This window comes from Nycticebus coucang, chromosome 20 (genome assembly GCF_027406575.1).
Source record: "Nycticebus coucang isolate mNycCou1 chromosome 20, mNycCou1.pri, whole genome shotgun sequence".
NCBI lineage: Eukaryota > Metazoa > Chordata > Mammalia > Primates > Lorisidae > Nycticebus > Nycticebus coucang.
In genome coordinates this window covers 17588008-17600938 of record NC_069799.1, presented here as the reverse complement: position 1 = coordinate 17600938, position 12931 = coordinate 17588008, and the positions used below count along the sequence as shown (strand labels likewise).

Genomic DNA, 12931 nt, shown 5'->3' with positions numbered 1-12931 from the left:
AGAATATTTACAAATGGTTTTCAAATTCCAGGGAAGTCAGGCAGAGAGAAAAATAAATGTTTCCAATTTTGCTTGTAAGTACATACATTGTTGAAAGTTATAAATAGTTGAAAAGATGGAAAAGCATTTTTTTTGACCTCTGGAAAATAGCACAGGAAGAATTAACAATGTTTTAAATAAAAAGTCATAAAAGTTAGTTTAGTCTTATGTAATTAATTTCTTTTCTGTTTTAATTTTTCAATTAAAACCCTAGAAGTTGTTTTTAGTTTCATGGTATATGATCTTTTAAGTTATTAGAAATTTGTATTTAACAGAACCTGTTAACTTTTTTTTTTTTTTTGAGACAGAGTTTTACTTTGTCACCCTTGGTAGAGTGCTGTAGGTCATAGCTCACAGCAACCTCAAACTCCTGGGCTTAAGCAATTCACTTGCCTCAGCCTCCCAAGTAGCTGGGACTACAGGTGCCCACCACGATGCTGGGTTTTATTTAGAGATGAGGTCTCAGTCTGGCATAGGCTGGCCTTGAACCTGTGAACTCAGGCAGTCCACTCACGTCATCCTCCCAAGTGCTGGGATTACAAGTGTGAGCTATTGCACCTGGCCTATTAACTTTTTCAATACTTGTGTTTTGGACAGAGTCTCACTTTGTTGTCCTCGGTAGAGTGCTGTGGCATCATAGCTCACAGCAATCTCACACTATTGGGCTCAAGTGATTCTCTTGCCTCAGCCTTCTCAAGTTGCTGAGCCTATAGGCACTTGCCACAATGCCCCGCTATTTTTAGAGATGGGGTCTCACTGTTGCTCAGACTGGTCTGGAACCTGTGAAGTCAGGTAATCCACCCACCTTGGCCTCCCAGAGTGCTAAGTTTACAGGCGTAAGCCACCACACCCACCCTTCATTACTTTTTTTGAAGGATAAACTTTGGACTTAGCTACAAAAAAAAAAAAAAAAAAAAAAAATTTTTTTTTTTGAGATGAATTAAAAAATTACTACTTATAAAAATAGCTGGGCGTTGTGGCGGGTTCCTGTAGTCCCAGCTACTTGGGAGGCTGAGGCAAGACAATTGCTTAAACCCAAGAGTTTGAAGTTGCTGTGAACTGTGAAGCCATGACACTCTGTCTAAGGCGACATAGTGAGACTCTGTCTCACACACACAAAAAAATTACTACTTACTACATACACTAAGACAGGCTAATATTTTATAATAGTATAACATATGTATATATACAAACATAATTCATAGAAAATTAGCACCATTTCATATTTGACAATATTTCTTATACAATTTTAACACACTGAATAAGTCTAGTATGTCTTTTTCAGGCTTTCAGTGGACTGAATTTAGAGTTTTGATTTTGGAAGGTTTGTCAAATATCAAAGGCTTAAAATAGGGGTCCCCAAACTTTTTAAACAGGGGGCCAGTTCACTGCCCCTCAGACTGCTGGAGGGACAGACTACAGCTTAAAAAAAAAAAACTGAAGAAATTCCTATGCACACTGCACATATCTTATTTTGAAGTAAAAAAAAAAAAAACGAGAGCAAATTTAATCATACCGCCTCATGTGGCCTGCGGGCCATAGTTTGAGGACCCCTGGCTTTAAAGCATTTGTTCAAACAGGATCACAAGTCAAAATGCAATATATAGTCAACTGGATTACATGTAATTTTCTTCACAAATTTCCCTTTATGAGTTTTATTTAACCTGTTTAGACAATTTACAAGCATTCTAAACCTTCTGTTTTGTCCTGCGTTTCACCTTTCTAAATAACTAGTCATTCTGTCTCAGTTACAACATTTATCAAATAAGATTCTTTGCACAATGTTATTTTTCTTTCTATTTATTTTATTTATTATTATTATCTTCCTGGTAGGATGCGGTATGATGTCATTCAAAAGAAAAAGGCTTTGGATATACACATCTGGGTTTGAATTTCTGGTCTGTCACTGATCTTCGGATAAGTTACTTAAACTATAAGTTTGATTTCCTGTTCTTAAATGGAATTCTCATGCTTATCCTGTAGGGTCACTGTAGGGATTAAACAATACCACGTATAAAGATTTAGAGTGGCTCATAGGGAGTGCTGTGGAACATAGTGAGCCCTCAGTGGTAGATGTTATAATTAATATTTTCTTTTAAACAATCTGTTTTCTTGTTGTATCCTGCCTTCCCTCCTGTAGAGGGAAATTGTTATCAAATTTGATTTCCATTCAGGTAGAGGATAGAATGGAGATAGAGAAACATGACTTTGAAAGTGTCCCTTACATCAGATATAGTAGAGACACAGTCATATGTATGTGTATTTGCATTTTTCTTGTCTTCTAAGGAAAAAACCAGTGAGTGATGACAACACTGACAGTGGCCACATTGAGTTCCTACTACGTATTTTCTTTCTGTTTAATCTTTTTTATTTCCAATACACCACTTTTCACAAAACAAGATCAGAGTTTATTCTAAATTTAATTATTCACTTGGCTAAACTGATAATTAGAAGATTTAAAAGGCAAAAATCTTATTTTTGACAGATTCAGTTTCCCAGTTTTAACAGCTGAAGTATTATATTTTTCAAATGATTCAGACAGTTTATGAAATGTAACATGACTTTAAGTTTTTAAGTTATTGTAAAATTTTCTGAAACCACAACATAGGTAACATCCCTCATGTCTTTCCTGGTCTCTCATGGTCCCATGGCATTAAAAAGGCTTCAAAGGACAGGACCTATCTGTGTTTTTTACTTATTTACCAAGTGTAGAGTTTAAAATGGAAAGCAGGAAGATGGGAGCAGGGCAACTGTTCAGTTTCTCTCAGAATAGCCAGGGGGCAAATTTGGAGCAAGGAAGGGGCCATGGGCTAGGCTGTGCCTTGTGGCTGCTGTCCTAGGCAAAGAGAACATGTCCTTAGGCCTCACCACAGCCACCTACTTATCTGAACTCAGAATTTAGAGGCTCAAAATTAAGAACATAAGCTCATAGTTAAATCCAGCAAAATTTAGAAATATTATAGATAGGTCATAGTTCTATAATCCTTAAACATCTAAATTTTAATAACAGTTTAAAAACTAATTTTATTTATCAAATTATACCAAAGTTACCTGAACAGAAAGGCATTTAAGTTCTTTTCTGTATTTCTGATAAATACTTGATGTGAGAATTTACTTTTTTTCATAATCAATTAATTGGAGTTCTTTTGCATATTTTGTGAAGTATCACAGGTATGTGACATACAGACATATAGACAGAAGCAGAATTTTTATTTGCCAGGTTTTAAACATATATTTTTATTCAGACTTTTAATTTTGGAATTACCTAATTTATTTACCTTAGCAGTTTACCTAGGTTTTAGTTATCATTTTAAATTATTTTTCTGTTAATATTTTATACCCTGTAAATTATATATATATAAATATATATTTATTTTCAATTACTGTTTTAAACTCATAAATTCTACCAAGAAAAAAACAAACTTATTATTATTTTTTTTTTTTTGTAGAGACAGAGTCTCACTTTTATGGCCCTGGGTAGAGTGCCATGGCATCACACAGCTCACAGCAACCTCCAACTCCTGGGCTTAAGCGATTCTCTTGCCTCAGCCTCCCGAGTAGCTGGGACTACAGGCGCCCACCACAACGCCTAGCTATTTTTTGGTTGCAGTTCAGCCGGGGCCGGGTTTGAACCCGCCACCCTCGGTATATGGGGCGGCGCCTTACCGACTGAGCCACAGGCGCCGCCCCGAACTTATTATTTTAAACAGTGTAACAGCAACATCATTATAATAAATTCAAGGCTCCCTCAAAGGCCAAAGATGCTAAATCAGCTAGGCTGTGTTGAAGTAAAATTTCATTGCTTTTTTTACTTACAGGTGGGTACCCATACTGAAACTAATCAGACAGACTATGCCCCAATGGGCGGTCATTGGGATTGAGGACTGAGCTCCCATAATACATATCAGATAGGGAAATACCAAATTCCTCAAGAACAAAATCAGAACTGATGAGAACTGAAGTTCTCAGCATGCAACCATAATAAGGCAGGTGGACCTTCATGATTAGTGATGATGTGTGTGAGAGCAGAGCCCCAAGACTTCAGTGGAGCACTGATCCTCGGGTCCAGGCAACCTCTAGGCTTCCCAACAGCACTTTACACAGCACTTACCTGCAGTCTAGCAGTCCCTTTGTGGTCACCAGAAATGTTACTGGATGAAGAGGATCCAATGGCCTGTCACTGTTAGCCAATATGCAGAGACGGGGATAGGTGCACCAAACTTTATTTGTCAGAAGGCCTGGATTCTGGAAAACAGTGAGAGTAGCCTCTCCAAGACTGTTCTGTTCTTCCATTTCCAACGTTATATTTTTATATATTTAAGTTCAAAGTGAAGACCATGTCAGCCCTTATCTTAAACAATAATCAGCAGAACCCATGACTGATAAACATTTCAATTCAAAAGTTAATCTTCTAAATCAATCCACCTAAACTACTCAAGATAGGCATCTTTAGGATGGGAGCAAAATTTACAAAACAGTAAGAATGAGAGATTGGATGAAGCTCAAGCAGAACATAAAACAACCAGACCAGCTATGTCATGCCTCCCCTAGCCTGACAGATTCCATCTTATTACTATATGTACTTTCAATGTGCTTTACAGCTTTTTGTTCTTGTTCTATTTTATTGTGTTTTGTTGGTTTTCCCAGTGATATGTTTTGATTCCTTTCTTATTTCCTTTTGGGTATCTACTATACTTTTTAGATTATTTTTCTCTCTTTTTTTTTTTTGAAACAGAGTCTCACTTTGTGGCCCTAGGTAGAATACCATGGCATCATAGCTCACAGCAACCTCAAATTCTTAGGCTCAAGCAATTCTTTTGCCTCAGCCTCCCAAGTAGCTGGGACTACAAGCCCCTGCCACAATGCCTAGCTATTCTTTTTTTGTTTGTTTGTTTTTTGAGACAGAGGTTCACTATGTTGCCCTCGGTAGAGTGCCGTGGTGTCATGGCAACCTCAAACTCCTGGGCTTAAGCGATTCTCTTGCCTCAGCTTCCCAAGTAATTGGGACTACAGGCACCCACCACACCTGGCTATTTTTTGTTGCAGTTATCGTTGTTTAGCTGGCCTAGGCCGGGGGGCCGGGTTCCAACCCCCCGGCCTCCGTGTATATGGCTGGTGCCATAACCACTGTGCTACAGGTTCCGAATTTTTTTTTTTTTTTACAGTTTTTTTTTTATTTTTTTTTTTTTTGTAGAGACAGAGTCTCACTTTATGGTCCTCGGTAGAGTGCCATGGCATCAGACAGCTCACAGCAACCTCCAACTCCTGGGCTTAAGCAATTCTCTTGCCTCAGCCTCCCGAGTAGCTGGGACTACAGGTGCCCGCCACAACGCCCGGCTATTTTTTGGTTGCAGTTTGGCCGGGGCCGGGTTTGAACCCGCCACCCTCAGTATATGGGGCCGGTGCCTTACCGACTGAGCCACAGGCGCCGATTGAGATGTGTATGTACTGCTGTATTTTCTTAGTGTTTACTGTAGATACTACATAAAACTTCTGAAAGGTAAACTATTTCAAGTAGACAAAATCATTAATTGCATACAAACTCCCTGCCTTTTACATCCTCAATTCTGTTATATCTTTTTCTATTGTGTTTCCATCAATCCATATTTATGTTTATTTTAAGAGTTAATTTTTTCAAATCTATGGTAGAATTAAAACTATTTTATTCACCATGATTATGATGCCACAGCATATATATGTACGCATATAATTGCATTTAATATAGAACTCTATAATTCTATATATTCACATAACTGTGGCTAATATTTTACTTTTCAATATGAAGAACTGAGTCTGTAGAAATTCATGTAGGATATACCTATTAGGTATAAATTATTAAGCTTTCTTTTTTGATCATTGAACCTTTTTATTTTGTAACTTTGATTGCTTGATTGAGACAGAGTCTAATTTTTGTCACCTGTAGAGTTCCATAGTGTCATAGCTCACAATAACCTCGAACTCTTGGGTTTAAACAGTATTCTTGCTTCAACTTCCCAAGTAGCAGGGACACAGGCACCTCCCACAGTGGCTAGCTTATTTTTAGTGATGGGAATCTCACTTTTGTCAGGCTGATTCCCAGCTCCTGAGCTCAGGTGATTTATCTCCCTGGGCCTCCCATTGTGCTAAGATTATAGGCATGAGCCACTATGCCGGTCCTGTTTTTTTAGCTTATATATAAAGAAAGTTTCATCAGAAAATGATTTTGTTCTTGATAAATATTTTTTCATCATTTGGAATATATTATCCTACACCTTTCTGGTTTGTAAGAAATTTTGCCAGAAAACCTATTGATCATTTTATAGTTGTGCCCTTGAACATGCCATGTCACATTTTTCTTGCTGATTGAAAGATCCTATTTATAACTTTAAAATTTCCGATAATATAAGTCTTTTGTTTGGGGTTTCTTTTTGTTGTTCCTAGTTAAAGTAGGTTGAGCTTATTTTATATTTATGCTATTTTTCTCCTTTAGCTTTAGAAAGGTCTCAGACATTTATTCAAGTAATCCTCCTGCTCATTTTTCTCTCTTCTCTCATTATAGAGCTTCTATTGTAAATATTTTGGCTTGATAATAATAAGTCCCTAAATCTCTCTTCACTTTTCTTCTTTATTTTCTTTTTGCTTTATCAAGCTTTCTGAGTTGTTTTTCCTGTCACATCAAGTCTGCTGTTGATCCTGTCTAGTGAATTTTTAAATACAGTTATTTCATGTCTTAGCTTCATAATTTGTGGGGTTTTTATTAATTTTAATCTCCTTGTAAATAACTTCATTTTCTTTTTTTATTATTTTACCATTAAAATTTTAATCATTAGACATATTAATGTCACATGTACTCTGTTATAAATGTTTTTAAAAGCTATGTTTTACAATGTGATACCAATAAAACATAGCTGATATAGGTTATAAAGGTGATTATTTTAATTGTGTAAGAAATATCAGAATACTGTTATAGTGATAGAAAACTATCTTCTTTCTAATCATTCACTTTCAGCAATAGTGAAAATGCTCTCCATACACATCAGCTCTGAACAACTCCCTTCATGTGTGTTTCAAACCCGCTATGCCATCTATTGCTACTTAGATGATTGCACAGTTCCCCATACAAATGTGTACCACTCGGATCCTCAATAAGAAGTCTGACGAGGCAGATAACTTAACTTCCCAATCACAAAAACTTAAGATTAAGTATTGTGTAAATAAGCATGGAAACCAGACCTGCTGTAATCAGGACGAAGAGACAACTCTAAAAAGAACACTGCTTGTGTAGCGCCTGCTGCATTTGTATGCACTGGCCTACATTCTCTGCCTCACCTCTGCTTCTCTGAAGTGCTGAAGTGTAATTACACTAGAAAGTTACTAACGGGTATAATGTGAGAGAACTGTGTTTAAGAAAACAAGGCTTTCAGATAAAATCTCCAAATATTTTCTATCTTATGTATTTTTATGATCTTTCTTATAAAGAAGGAGTGCTTTGTGTACAACACCTGCAAATAGCACTAAGTCTACATTTACTCAAGCCCAGTCACGGACATGAAGCACACTACAATGGCAGCAATAATTCCCAGGGTAGCATGTGCTAAATTCAATATTTTGCTGTCTATTTACATCATTGTAATCAGAAAAGAAATGTCCCAAAACTTCTTTTCCCATTCCACTTGAACTGATTCCCCACAGTTCTGACAAACAACTCCTATGACATGAGGTTGTCATCAGCCTGTGTGATCCCCAGCTCATTCAGTCTTGTCTTCTTCATCTTGCCTTTTTGCGTAGAGGCAGCAATTAGTTCATTTATAATTTCACAATTTCCCCCGACTGGCTCAGATCTCTCACGAAGCTTCATTTGACCAGCTGCACATTGAACTAGCTCTTCCAGACCCACTCTTCCAGCTGCATCTGCCTCTCCACTCATCTGAAGTCTAAGTGCTGTATTTTATTTTATCTCTGCAGGGCTTCCACTGCCTGAGTTAAAACTGGAGATATATGGCATGATTCTTGTGTCAATGTTCTGCATTAACCCAGCTGTTTGCCGATTTGTACGCGAGAGAACTTTGACATCATTATGAATCTGTTTTACTCTTCCCAGAGTCTTGAAAAAATCCATGGACCACTGTTCTCGGGTTCCTGCCACTCCCCATTCCGCTGCCTCATCTGCATTGGTTTCTGATCCCACCTGGTGCTTTTCTCCTCTCTCCTAGTTCAGACCGCCGAAGACCTACAGGGGTGGACAGGTGCCACTTTTCGGGCTCCCTTGTCCACTGACCCCGTCCAGAGAGTCTTCAAGGAACCTTTGTTTTTTTTTGAGACAGAGTTGCACTTTGTCCCTCCTAGTAGAGTGCTGTCGGCGTCACAGCTCACAGCAACGTCAGACTCTAGAGCTTAAACGATTCTCTCGTCTCAGCTCCCAAGTAGTTGGGACTACAGGCACCTGCCACAATGTCCAGCTCTTTTTTTTTTTTTTTTCTTGAGACGAGGTCTTGTTCTTGCTTAGGCTGGTCTTGAACATGTGAGCCCTTGGCCCTCCAGAATTCTGGGATTCCAGGCGTGAGCCACTGTGCTCAAGGAACCTTTCTTGTTGTTGTCCAGCCTCGTCTCTACTCAGCTTGCTGGAGAGGGTGTTGCTAGACGGCATCAAGGTCCTGCCTGTCCCATTGCTGAGGCCTTTGGCAGCCCCAGAGGTCGGCACTGTGACCACTTCCCCAGTGCCCTTGGCCATAGCCCAGCGTGTCCCAACCGCTGCAGCTGAAGTACCACCACAGCCTTCCACCAAATAACTTCATTTTCTTTGCACATTGTTTTTCTCCTTTTATTTATATGTCAGTGTTCCCATTAAGATGATATAACATCACTAACACTGATATTTTAAATACATTAAAATTACTTCCTAAATCTTTACTTTAGGGCCACATTAATATTTTCTTCTTTCATTGTACTATCTTGCTTGGTTTCTTTGATTTATGTTCATTTATAATGAGATTATAATCATTCAAAAACAGCTATTTCATCCTTCAGAGAGGGCTTTGTTCAGGGGATATTTTCTACCATACAGCCACCCCAGACATTCTGGGTACTTCTCCCAACTGTTGGCAAAATATGTCTTCTGTGGAGTGCTCTCTTTGTTTTTCTACTGAAAAGATTTGTCTATTTCTTATTTAAATGTCTTTACCTTCCATAATAAATGCCACATGTTCTGCAGCAGTAGTTATTCAACTTTATTTTCACTTGATTCAGCATGTCATTTAAACTATATCTGCATCTTTTTTCAGCACCACCTATTAAGGGAAACAATAACCAGTCTTTTGAAAGCCCCAGAGAAACCCAGGACTTTGGGTATATGTTTGGATTATGTGTTCAACCAAATGTTTCTGAAGACCAGAGATTTAAAATTGAAGAGCATATTTATGAATTTCATCAATTTGATGAGTCCTTCATTAAAACTTTGTTATTCTTCCACCAGCCAGCGTTATCTACACATGTCAAAATCTACACCTGGGATCAGAATGGTAAGATGTTTATTCAATCATCATTATCAGGGAATAAATAATTAGGAAAAATCTTACATATTTAAGAAAATTTTGATATGCTTTTTACAAAATTTTACACTAAATATTTATTTAGGTGGCTATGTTGATGAGAAAAATTATCAATGCAATAAACTTGAAAAAACCTTGGATGACATCTCATGCTGTATAAAATATCTAAAAGGTCAATATCCTGAGATCTAATACAAATATAAAAAATGGAAGAAAGTCTTTCATCAATGTTGCTTATTATCCATGATGATATCCATAACCGAGAGTATTACTACACATGTATTGAGTGTGTCGAAGGTTTTCCCCAGTCAGGGAATTTATATTGGAAAAAACTTATAGGTATAATAAATGCAAGAATGCCTTTAGTTAGTCATCCAACCTCAAAAATATAATAGTTCATAGTGGAGAAAACCCCTACAAATGTAAAGAATGTGGCAAAGCCTTTAACCATTTTTCAAATCTTAGAGAAAGAATATCAGAGGAATCACACTGGAGAAAAGCCCTACAAATGTGAAGAATGTGGCAAAGCCTTTAGCCAGTGCTCAAAACTTCTACGACATCAGAGAATTCACACTGGAGAGAAACCCTACAAATGTGAAGAATGTGGCAAAGCCTTTAGCCAGTGCTCAACCCTTACACAACATCAGAGAATTCATACTGGAGAGAAACCCTATAAATGTGAAGAATGTGGTAAAGCTTTTAACCAGTGCTCACACCTTACACAACATCAGAGAATTCACACTGGAGTGAAACCCTACAAATGTAAAGAATGTGGCAAAGCCTTTAACTGGCGCTCAACCCTTACACAACATCAGATAACTCATACTGGAGAGAAACCCTACAAATGTGAAGAATGTGGTAAAGCCTTTAACCAGTGCTCAAGCCGTACACAACATCAGAGAATTCACACTGGAGTGAAACCCTACAAATGTGAAGAATGTGGCAAAGCTTTTAACCAGTGCTCAAAACTTACACAACATCAGAGAATTCACACTGGAGAGAAACCCTACAAATGTAAAGAATGTGGCAAAGACTTTAGCCAGTGCTCCACCTTTATACGACATCGTAGAATTCATACTGGAGGGAAATCCTACAAATGCGAAGAATGTGGCAAAGCCTTTAACCATAGTTCAACCCTTGTACAGCATCGAAGAATTCATACTGGTGAGAAACCCTACAAATGTGAAGAATGTGGCAAGGCCTTTAGCTGGGGTTCAAAACTTACACAACATCAGAGAATTCACACTGGAGTGAAACCCTACAAATGTGAAGAATGTGGCAAAGACTTTAGCCAGTGCTCCACCTTTATACGACATCGAAGAATTCATAGTGGAGAGAAACCCTACAAATGCGAAGAATGCGGCATAGCCTTTCACTGTAGTTCAGCCCTTGCACAGCACCGAAGAATTCATACTGGAGATAAACCCTATAAATGTGAAGAATGTGGCAGGGCCTTTAAATGGGGCTCAAAACTTACACAACATCAGAGAGTTCACACTGAAAAGAAACCCTACAAATGTGAAGAATGTATGAAAGCCTTTACCTCTCATTTTAGCTTTAATAGACATCTGAAAATTCATACTAAAGAATAATAACACTAATGTGAAGAATTTGGCAAAGTCTTTTCACATTTTACTCAACATCAAAAACCATGATATTGAGGAGAAACCCTAAAAATTTGAGGAATGTAGCAAAACTTCTGTCTTTCAAGGCTTATTCAACATCAGAAAATATATACCACAAAGAAACCATAAACATTTGAAGACTGGCATATTCTTAAGTGTTCAGGCTGTAAACAATATCAAGAAATTAATATGGAAGAGAAACCCTACAAATGTAAAAAGTCTGAAAATTTGTACTACAGAAATGCTATAGATGTAATAATACAAGTGAAAAGAGTTTTATCCCAAATATAACTTGGACATCACCGAAGAGTTCATACAAAGGCAAACATTTAACACAGTACAATAAATGTGTGGACTTATTTAATTAAAACTTATCTCTAAGTGCCCCAGAGGATTCACACAAGTAAAACCTAAAGAACATTTCCAGACTTTACATTAACTTCACGTATTCACTATAGAGAAAAATGTGAAGTCCAGATAATTTGGTTTTATTTTTTTCAGAAAATAATAACTTTATCTTTTAACAGGTACAATTATTAATATATTTATGGATGCTTTGCATTGAAAATACTTAAAATTTTTTTCAAAAGTGGCAGGACCATGGCTTACATCTATAATCCTAGCACTGTGAGAGGAGGAAGCAGGTAGATTGCTTGAGTTTGGGTGTTCTGGAGCCTGAACAAGAGTAAAACCTTCCTCTCTGCTACAAAAAAAAAAAAAAAAAAACCGATTATTGTGATGGGTGCTTGTTGTCCCTGCTACTTGGGAGGCTGAGGCAAGAGGATTGCTTGAGCCCAAGAGTTTGAAGTAGCTGTGAGCTTTGATGGTATGGCACTCTAAAAAAATATTCAAAAGCAGGGCGACGCCTGTGGCTCAGTCAGTAAGGCGCCGGCCCCATATACTGAGGGTGGCGGGTTCAAACCTGGCCCCAGCTGAACTGCAACCAAAAAGTAGCTGGGCGTTGTGGCGGGCGCCTGTAGTCCCAGCTACTCGGGAGGCTGAGGCAAGAGAATCGCTTAAGCCCAGGAGTTGGAGGTTGCTGTGAGCTGTGTGACGCCACGGCACTCTACCGAGGGCCATAAAGTGAGACTCTGTCTCTACAAAAAAAAAAAAATATATATATTCAAAAGCAAATATTGATGCAGTTCAATCCTCAGATTAGTTGATGGCTTTATTCTTAACATTTATATGAAACTACGTGATCTGTTGATCTGTTGTTTCTGCCTCGGGGCTAAGAGTGGCCATTTAATGTCATGTGAATATGATTACTGTCAATTTTTCTATGGAAATTCAATGGCAAATATAAACGACATTAAGAAAATCTAAAGAAAAAAATTTGGGTAGAGGAGGTTTGAATCATAAAAGTATGATGCATGTAAGCACACACTGGGTAATTGAGACATTTTATCTCTGTATTAAAGAATAAAACTTACTACATTTTGAAAATGCATTATTTTACCATTTCTGTCTTGAGTAGGAAAAAACTGACGCTTTAGTTAAAATACTGACATATCTTTATGGTAAAAAGAAACAATAAGTCTTGAATATTATTGATGTAATAAAGGACAGAAATTTTAATATTACTTGATGTAATATGAGTAGAAATAAAAACATTTTTATAGATATCACTGGAAAATAAAAATAACTTCTACATCTTTACTGATATCAGAGAACAGTAAAGATAACTCCTATCTGAAAGGTTATACAAATATTTAAATCAATGTGCACTAAATAGCCTCC

The 12931-nt window shown here is 37.5% G+C and overlaps 1 protein-coding gene across 1 annotated transcript in view; it reads left to right on the top strand.

Moving 5' to 3' along the window:
- The window catches only part of LOC128573030 (zinc finger protein 665-like), a 45957-nt gene extending 33734 nt beyond the window's left edge, over positions 1-12223 (top strand). Inside the window, exons 3-4 of the mRNA XM_053573249.1 lie at positions 9300-9536; positions 10032-12223. Of these exons, the coding sequence (XP_053429224.1) occupies positions 9300-9536; positions 10032-11158 (1364 nt within the window). The 3' untranslated portion in view covers positions 11159-12223. The remainder of the gene's footprint in view (positions 1-9299; positions 9537-10031) is intronic.
- The last annotated feature ends 708 nt before the right edge of the window (positions 12224-12931 follow it).